The sequence below is a fragment of the Theobroma cacao genome, chromosome 1, assembly GCF_053813885.1.
Source record: "Theobroma cacao isolate CCN51 chromosome 1, ASM5381388v1, whole genome shotgun sequence".
NCBI lineage: Eukaryota > Viridiplantae > Streptophyta > Magnoliopsida > Malvales > Malvaceae > Theobroma > Theobroma cacao.
Genome location: NC_142639.1, coordinates 13,756,208 through 13,765,631, shown reverse-complemented (window position 1 = coordinate 13,765,631; position 9,424 = coordinate 13,756,208). Strand labels below are relative to the sequence as shown.

Genomic DNA, 9,424 nt, shown 5'->3' with positions numbered 1-9,424 from the left:
AAATTTAGGAACCAAGAAAAAAATTCTCTCTCATTGTATAGCTTGAGATCATTATTAAGAACAAATTAAAACAAGTTTACACGTAATATGTATTCGGATATTTGACACGTTAATTAGAACATGATTCTTATCTAAAAAAATTAAGTTTCAAATCTGCTTTTTTAATAAAAAAAAAGTTAACAATATTTATAATACACCAAAATAGGAAACAAAAATTTTACAAAATCGTACAAAGTATAGAATGAAACTAATAAATCAAAAGAAGAAATAAATAAAATTTTACCAAAAAAAAAAGAAAATAAATCTTGGAGAAATCATCATTATCGTCTTACCAATTAGTCACGACTAACAAATATCTTCACGTGCCATTTCCAAATTTTTAAAAAGAGAAAAAAAATTTTTCTAAAAAGAGTAGAGATGAAAATCCACTTTAAAGACCACTGTATCATCTCCACTTCCCAGCAGTCCGCTTCTGAGGTCATGATACACAGCCAAACCCAATCAATTGCGGAATCCCCCTTGTGGCTTTTCAATTGCAAAAATGGAGGGATTGGTTTTCCTGAAAGCGACTTCTAGAATTCCCTTTCAATCAGTTCCTTCCTTCAATCACCGTCCTAATCTCATCATCCACCGCTCCAATTTTCCGGGCATTCGAGCCCAACAGGTTGGTTCATAATAGTAGTAGTAGTAAAAATCTAAATATGGCCATTATATTTTGTATTTTAGTTTATCTTTTCTATTTGGTTTTTATGTAGTCGGAGGCCATATCCCCGAAAAGGGGAGAGGAGGAAGATGCGTTGAAAGTGAAGGAATGGGAAGTTGGAATGTTCCAAAACGAAGTCGCTGCGAGTCAAGGTATAAGAATACGGCGAAGACCACCTTCGGGTCCGCCGATGCATTACGTGGGCCCCTTCGAGTTCCGTTTGCAAAACGAGGGTAACACTCCTCGCAATATTCTCGAAGAAATCATTTGGCACAAAGACGTGGAAGTTTCCCAAGTAATTTTACAAACTTTATTATAATTTCATTTATTCGCTTTTTGCGCTTTTTCTTGTTTTGTGGGTCGAAGGTTGCTAATGATTCCGGGGTTTGGCAGATGAAAGAGAAGAAACCTCTGGCATCATTGAAGAAGTTTATCGAGAATGCAGCTCCCACTAGAGACTTCGTCGGAGCTCTTAAGGCGGCGCATTCACGGACTGGGTTGCCTGGTTTGATTGCTGAAGTTAAGAAGGCTTCGCCTACCAGAGGAATTCTCAGAGAGGATTTTGATCCAGTAAGGGATGCTTGTTTTTTAATTTTAATTGTGGTTCCTTTTTACTTCCTCTGCCCTATAATATTGTGTCTGATTATGAATTGGCACAAGGTTTAAGAAATTTTAAGTTAAGTAGTTCAGGGTAATAAGGAAAGTAATAATGATTTTTTTGTTTTTATGATTTTTAAATGAGAGATTAATTTTGGGTACTAAAGGTATGCAAGACAGTGTTTATTGGATGGAGGGAGCAGTTATTTTGAACTAATGATAAAAAGGAAATTATCCTAGTATAAGCTTTAAAAAGTTAGCTTCATTTGGGTTATTTCTTTTATTAATTGTCTGCTCTTTTGCTTTGGAAGGGGAAAGTAAAAAGTGTATTTTGATACCAAAGCGGCTTATATTTTTGAAGAATGAAAAATTGAAAATACTCTTTTTTGAATAACAAAATGCCTACGTTTCATTTTAGTTATTTGCTTAATTTTCAACTAAATATGATTTTGCATTTTACATTTCAGTCTTGAATGTGAAAGAGTGTAGATACTCTAAAAAAATGATGATTTATTCTATTCTTAAACTTCTATTTGGGTAAAACCTTTAAGAAAGAGTGAACTTAGTTCCGTATCATATTTATTTATCATTATATTCTTTTATTGTTGTGTGACTTGTAACACATAGAGATGCTTTCCATGATAGGTTGAGATTGCTAGGGCATATGAGAAGGGTGGAGCCGCATGCCTTAGTGTTTTGACTGATGAAAAGTATTTTAAGGTAAACACAGTAATTTTTTCAGTTTTGCTTTTGAAGATTTTGTGTTTAATCGCTTAATTGGTATATTACTCCTCTGACTTGCTTTTTTTTTTTCCCCTCCTCTTCAATTTAGGGAAGCTTTGAAAATTTGGAGGCAATAAGGAGTGCTGGAGTAAAGGTTTGTTTTACTAGTCGTTTGTTAATCTCTAATCTTGTCTTGTTTTATTCTTATATACGGATTAATTTTGCTCTCATAATGAATGCAGTGCCCTCTACTTTGCAAAGAATTTGTGATAGATGCATGGCAGATATATTATGCTCGAATTAAGGGAGCAGATGGAATACGTTTAATTGCTGCTGTTTTGCCTGATCTTGACATCAGATACATGGTTAAAATCTGCAAGATGCTTGGTTTGGCAGCGCTTGTAGAGGTTAGACCACAGCTTTCATTGTTATTATTATTGATCTGGTACTTTGTAATTGGTTGAGGTGCTTTTTGGATTTATGAAACTTATTTTACTTCCATGATTATTGAGGCAGTTTTTTTTTTTTGGATCAATTGGCAAAGCACATTTGAGACTGTTAAGAGTTATATCATCGAATCCTTGGTTTAATAAAAAGCTTCTAACATTCAGAATTATTAAATTTTCATGTGTATTTCTTTCCAATATTCATATGCTTTATTGTTGCTTGCATTGGTTTCTTTTAGGTGCACGATGAGAGGGAAATGGATCGCGTTCTTGGTATCGAAGGGATTGAACTTATTGGCATCAATAATCGTAACCTCAGTAAGGTTTTTTAAGTTTTAGCAGTTGCTCATTGAGTTGCCTCATGAACCGTCCGATCCTCTTAGTTTAAATTTGTTTCTTTGATGTTGTCTACTTCTATGACTTGTCTGAGAATGTGTACAGTGTTTTAACTGATTCTCCCCTACTCCCAAGAACCTTGTTCTGGATCAGGAGTATTCAATTAAGGTGTTCACTATACTGTGAAAACTGGCTTACTAGCACTTGGCTCTGGGGAAATGAGTTCATAATCTAAAATTTAAATTATTTCACCACTCTCTCAAAAAAAAATTTTTTTTCCTTAGAATATATATTGGATAATATCTCCAATAGTCAGTCAAAATGTGTGATGTAGTGAAGAGAGGGTTCCAAGTTGCTTGATTCTTGCAGTCACTAACCACCCCAAAGGCCAAAATAAATTCTAATACAGTTTATTATCATATTGTTTTCCAAACGAAGAGCACTGACCAGAACATACTGCGAACTTGACACCTTGCCCTACCATATAGTCTGTAATCACAGTGTATTAGGCATCAATAACCTTGCCCTACCTATGCTTGTCTTCAGAGACATTTGAGCTAGATATCAGTAACACAAAGAAGCTTCTTGAAGGAGAGCGTGGCAAAATGGTCCGTCAGAAAGATATAATAGTAAGCGAGACTTCTCCATATACATTTCTGTGCATTAGAAGATAAAGTTAGTGCATTTCTGTCCAATTTATACATACCATAAATTGTTTAAATAATTTATTGTTAACTTTCATACATCAGGTCGTAGGGGAATCTGGGCTGTTTACTCCAGATCATGTTGCTTATGTACAAGAAGCTGGTGTTAAAGCTGTAAGTTACATAAGTTGTGAGCATATTGCATTCTTTGTTTGATGCTAGGAATGTTTTTCTTTCTATGAGCTTAGAATAACAAGACGATATCTTTTTCTGTTGCATGTTAGACCAGTGATGAATTATTGAAATATAAGATTAGTTTTGGTATTGGGATGGAAGTAATTTGGGAGTTGCTATCCGAGTATAGGAGAAAGTATAACCAAGTGGTGACAGTAGTCATTAACGTCTGAGAAGTAAACCTTCTGTTAGATATTTGATCGTGCAGGCACTGATTTGATTTGTGAATTGAATGTGAAAAAGCAAAGCTTGTGACTGTGTTTTGCAAATTAGGTGAAATTTGGAGTTTGAGTTGGTATCAACATCTATGTGAATGCATCTCCTACGCGTATTGGATACTTATAGATAACATTGTTGTGTTACAGGTTTTGGTTGGGGAGTCAATAGTGACGCAAAGAGACCTTGGAAAGGGAATAACTAGGCTTTTTGGTAAAGACATTTCTTTGTGAGTTCGTAAAAGAAAGTTGGATAAGAGTAGAGTAGACCCTGGGACGCGCCTTCATGGTCCGGGTGTTGTCGTATCATTCCCCTATTATTGTTTTTTTTCTTTTTTAATCAGAATGACTGTACTTGGAATGAATGGTCCTTTTGTGACGGAAATGTTTAAACCTCTATAAATTAAAAATATGAGGATCAGTAGTTAATTGAGATATTATTTAATTAATAATTTATTAATTTATATATATTAATTAATAAAAAATTAATTTATTAAGATATTTTTACTTTCTTCTTTAAACATTAAACTTAATATACATGCATTGTGCATGATTTTTAATTACAATACAAAACATTACATCAAACTTATTAATGCAAAAAGAAAAGTTAGCTCTTATTGAATTTTTCCTTTGTTAATAGTTATTTTGCAAGCCAAGAAGGAGGTAGAAAAATTTTTTAGACAAAAATATCTTTAATGATTTTATGAAATGACAATTTATATATATATATATATTATTATTATTAAAACCTAACCTTAAATTTCCTCCATTGTCGTCATCTTTCATCAGTTCTTTCAACGACGATGGCCAATCCAGCATTTCATAACTAGATTTAGTCATGAGAAGCATCAACTCCACAACTAGATCTGACCGTAAGGAGCATTAGATCTCAGCAAGGGTTGATTTTGCAATAGATCTAGTGGTAGAGTGTGAGATCGATGTTCCATTGTATTGATTCCATTTTAACAGTTAGTTGAAAAAATTATATTAATATTTTGGTTATAAATAAATTATTTGTATTTTAAATAAATTATAAATTATTATATTTTAATATTTTAAAATTGAAATTTGGAAAAAAAACAAAATTAAAATAAAGTTTTATTATAAATTATTAATGTTTTAAATAAATTATAAATATTTTAATATTTTAAAAAATGAAAAGAAAATAATGATATTAAAATTTTAATACATTTGAATCATATTTGTAATAAATTATAAAAAATTAAATATTTTAAATTACAAATTATAATAAATGGAAGTTGTTGTTGTGAAATATAATTTGAAAGAAGTATTAAGAAAGTAAGAAGATTTTTCATTTTCTTTTTTGTTCAAGTACTATAAATGGAGGGAGAATAAATTTAAATAAATAAGAGAATGAATACATGTAGAGAGAATGAACTTAGTAAATAGAATGCATATACATGGAATGCACTTACAAAATAAGAATGAATTTACACAATTAGATACATAGATTTAAAGGATTGAAGAGTGCAACGGACATTCACACGTATATTCATATATATTTTTTTATTTTAAAATTATTTTATCAATCAAATATTAAAATAAAATAAAATAATAGTTTTATTTTAAAAATCAAACTATATAATAGTTATTCTTACTTTAATTTAATTTCACACAATAATTATTTCATTTTTTTATCTTCTTACGTGAAACAAAATGTCAAAATTAAAATCAAAAGCATTTTTATTTTAAGAAAATAAAAAAAAAAAAAGCAAAAGGGATACATTTTTATTACCAATTTGAGGAAGATAAGAATTCTCCTTTACAAAATCACGGCCAGGTTTTGTTTGTGAAAAATACAAAAGATAAAAAAAAAAGGAAAAATAGAATTTGATGATCCAAAATAAAGCCAAATTGCTGCACATACATTTACTGTTTGCAATTAAGAATATTTATGTGGAAAAAACCTGCACTCCTTTCAAAGGCTTTTCCCTGCAAACCCCCCAAAACCCAAGCGACACAGCTTAAACTTCTAGAAAAATAATGTCTCATTTCGGCGATGACAACTCCTCGGTGGAGGAGGTTTCATCGGCGGAGGAAAGCTACAACACGGAGTTTCGGTCGTACCCAGACGACGCCTGGTATAGTGTTCGAGTATCGTTAGAGGGCGAGAGAGGTGATAAGCTAAGGGTCAAGTACGAAAACTTCCCTGCGGAACACGACAACGTTTTCCTCGCCGAAGGTTTCAAGTCCGAGGACGAGCTTTACGACTTCATAGGAAGGTTCCGTAAGGTCTCCGCCCAGCTCCAGGATCGCGACTGCTACCAGATCGTCCGAGGCATGCGTGTTTGTGCTTCTGATTCTTTGGGCGACGACGACAATCTCTTTTACGATGCCATTGTCGATGAAGTCCGTACAACTCTTTCGCTTACGTCCTTTCAAACTTCTCGTGCCTTTACCAAAATGGGTTTTCATATTCATTGTTTACTTTTATTATTTTTCCCTTTATTTTTCGTATTGATGCTACATTGTTGGGAACCAAAGGTGACTAACACAGTATACGTTTTCTTGGCTCAAAAAGAAAAAAATAGTATGAGTGTATTTAATTTGTTCATCATTAAAGAGTTAAAACCCATTATATAACACATTTTATTTGTTCTAAGTTGTGCTTTGAATAAAGGTCTTGCATATTTGCAAATTTTCCCTCTGATATTGCTTCCATTTGGTGAAACTATAAAAGGGCTTCATTTTGTTGTTACTGTTTTTTTTTTTTTTTTGTATTTTTTGCTTTTAATATAGTAATTCTATACTAAAAAGGGAAAATCATGCATTTTGTTGTTGATAAAGGTTAATTTTAATTGTTTATTCTTGGAAATATTGTTTGCCTTTGCTTTATTTTATATAAAGAGTTATGTTGAGTTCATATTTCTATTGAATTTAGAAAGTGGGCTATTTTTTAGGTGGTGCATAAGAAGCATTCTAATGTAAATGGACAAGAAGAGTGTGAGTGTACCTTCCTGCTCTTTTGGCTACATGGCCCTAACGTTGGGAATGTAGTGGAAAAGGGGGTCGCAAATATATGCCTTCTCCAAAGTGCAGAGTTAGAGCCAAAGCTTGCAACTTTTATGGAGATAGCAACGCAGAAAATAGAGAAAGCTTTGTGTAAATTAGGTTCTGACACTATTGATGATGTTGCTTTCAATCCTGTTTTTCGACATGAAGCAAATGGTAGCCCAATTGTCAAGCAGAAGCTAAGTTCTATTGGGAGATCAAGACAAGTAATTTCTTGTGTTTGTGATGTTTAGAGAGTTTTTGTCTAAGCACATAGCAATAGATTGAAAACTGATGCTATGTCTGCCTATTTGTAGGGAAAGTGTTCTCAGCGTTCTTTGAGTAAAGTGTGGCCATCAGAAGGTTTGTCTTTATTTTTGGTTGCAATAAATTTTCAATTACAATTGATAGATATTCATTGTTGTAATATTGGATTTTGATTGCAGCTGTTATAGGAGGTGCAAAAATTCGTAGTGAAAATAGGCAGGATACTGATATAGGAGGGGATAAAAAGTATCACATGATACTAGTTCAGAATCTTGAAAAAGAATTGTCTTCATCAACAGTTCTCGAATTCATACATAAACAAACTTCAATTGCATCTCAAGTATATATTTTTCCAAGTTTACCATGGGAGTTATATACCAATGGTGTCATTGTGTTGGATTGCAGAAAAGATCTTGAACAGTTGTTTGGTTTTTTGGACAATCCTAATCACTTTGTTGTGTCCTCAAATGGGAGGTATGTGATAACGTATGCATGGTTGTGTTGCCCTTGTAGACTTTATACAAGATAGAATTAGTTTCATTAAGCAATGATTCTATCATTTTGTTTGTGCTGTTATTGAACCCATCAGCATTTACTTGTTGGTCATTGGCTCATATATATAGCTTTCCCTTTCGCATTTCTCTTTTCTGTCTTTTCTTTTTTTCCTAAATTGGATTTGCATAATCCATTCTTATGGTAATTAAATTGTTAATTCCTGTTCTTTTTGCATCCCCTAGCTACCTTTTTGCAAGTTTGTCTTCCCTGCAAATAGTTTTACTCAAGTTGGTTGACGAGTTTTTTTTAGTTGAATGCCTTGGGAAGTGAATCAATGATGTCAATTTAGCTTTACATTCAGCCAAACTCTGGTGCAATTTTTTTGGAGTGTTATACTTTAGAGTTGTTCTTAGATCATCCCTTCATACCACTGCCTGCAGACCATGGGTGGCCGCTGAAAAAATGTCAATGAATGATCATTGGACTGTGATGCTTGAATCCCCTGTAAGTCTTATACAAGTGTATTAATTCTATTTTCAGTAGAATGAAAGGTCTAAAGATGCTCATGCATACCCCATTAAACCAGTATCTTACTAGCATTTGGACCTTCATGCCTTTTTAACACTATCCAGTTTCAAACATACAAATATTTGATTTAGCATTTGCATTTTACAGAAAAAATTACGTAACAGAAGTGGTGGTGGATTTAGCAATGAATTGAAGCTTGTTTGTTTTGGGTCTGAGGAATACAAGAGAGCTAAGGAGCTAAGGGATTTATTCTTGCAGTTTATTGCTCATCAACAGGGACTTTACAAGAAGCTGTGCATGGAAGAGAGAAGCATAGCCTTCTCTAGCAATCAACTGGTGCAACTGCCAGATAAATCCTAGGTTCTTTCACGTATCGAGTGTCTTTGCTCGAAGGTGATTATCTCTGATACACAATGTTCATATGTTGTAGAGAAAAAAAAAATCAAATACCAGTAACTGTGACTACGCAAAGCAAATTTTGGTTGTATAGCCATGGTGCTTGTGTGTTTAAGTTGTGCAGCTGACTATACTTGGCGATTTCATATGTAAATTCGAAATCTATGATTTAATAGCAGTTTTTTTGTGGTTATTGTGTCTGGTCGGAGATGATAATTGCTGAAATTTGAAGTAAATAGTTACAAGCCTCTGTTCTTCTCTGGATCTGACTCTTTTAATTCTTCTGGATTTATCTTGGAGTAATAGAGCTTTGGAAGTCGGGCATCAACCTTCTTCCCAAAGTTATATTTAGGCAATTTCACCTGAAACGGTCGAGTCTTATAAGCAGGATGGATCCTCTGCTCGCTCTCTTCATCCTTTCGTTTTGCCTTTTTTTGTAATTAAATAAGTTAGGTACAAACAGTATTGAGATTTGGGTATGATCAAACTCAGTTCTTGCAGTGAACAATCTGGGCAACATGCCTTGAGATCCTAAGCCAGGATTACTTGCTGGAACTAACTTCTTCCCAAAGTTGTATTTAATTGGGAATTCTTTCGGGAATATAAGTTATCACAGGATGTTAATTGAAAAGAAAAAACCCCATAATATATAATATAAGTTATAATATTATTAAAACTAATAAAATTAGTAGGCTTGTCTAAGGAGGACGTGGAACAGTTCTATTGGTTATGGTGTCGTCTCCTCCAATCAAGTTCCGACACGTGAGTGAGACAAAAGCCAGCTTAAACGACATCGTGGAGTTGAGAAAAAGAAGAGTGACAGGAAGT

The 9,424-nt window shown here is 33.3% G+C and overlaps 2 protein-coding genes across 3 annotated transcripts; both read left to right on the top strand.

Annotated features, from left to right (window-relative positions):
* The first annotated feature begins 414 nt into the window (after positions 1–414).
* On the top strand, positions 415–4,338 carry LOC18612498 (indole-3-glycerol phosphate synthase, chloroplastic-like). Its single transcript, XM_018124411.2, has 10 exons — positions 415–664; positions 756–998; positions 1,097–1,273; positions 1,946–2,020; positions 2,133–2,177; positions 2,266–2,430; positions 2,709–2,787; positions 3,352–3,434; positions 3,555–3,623; positions 4,049–4,338. The coding sequence occupies exons 1-10, from the start codon at positions 542–544 to the stop codon at positions 4,130–4,132; spliced, it is 1,143 nt and encodes a 380-aa protein (XP_017979900.1). The 5' UTR covers positions 415–541; the 3' UTR covers positions 4,133–4,338.
* Positions 4,339–5,751: 1,413 nt separating this feature from the next.
* On the top strand, positions 5,752–8,789 carry LOC108662795 (uncharacterized). Of its 2 annotated transcripts, XM_018124385.2 has the most exons (6): positions 5,756–6,268; positions 6,820–7,137; positions 7,228–7,273; positions 7,357–7,651; positions 8,113–8,176; positions 8,348–8,789. In XM_018124385.2, exons 1-6 carry the CDS (start codon positions 5,903–5,905, stop codon positions 8,558–8,560), a joined length of 1,302 nt encoding a protein of 433 aa, XP_017979874.2. In that variant the 5' UTR covers positions 5,756–5,902; the 3' UTR covers positions 8,561–8,789. The 2 variants fall into 2 exon arrangements, with proteins under 2 accessions (XP_017979878.2, XP_017979874.2); XM_018124389.2 differs by lacking the exon at positions 8,113–8,176 and having other exon boundaries at positions 5,752–6,268; positions 8,348–8,541.
* Positions 8,790–9,424: the final 635 nt, after the last annotated feature.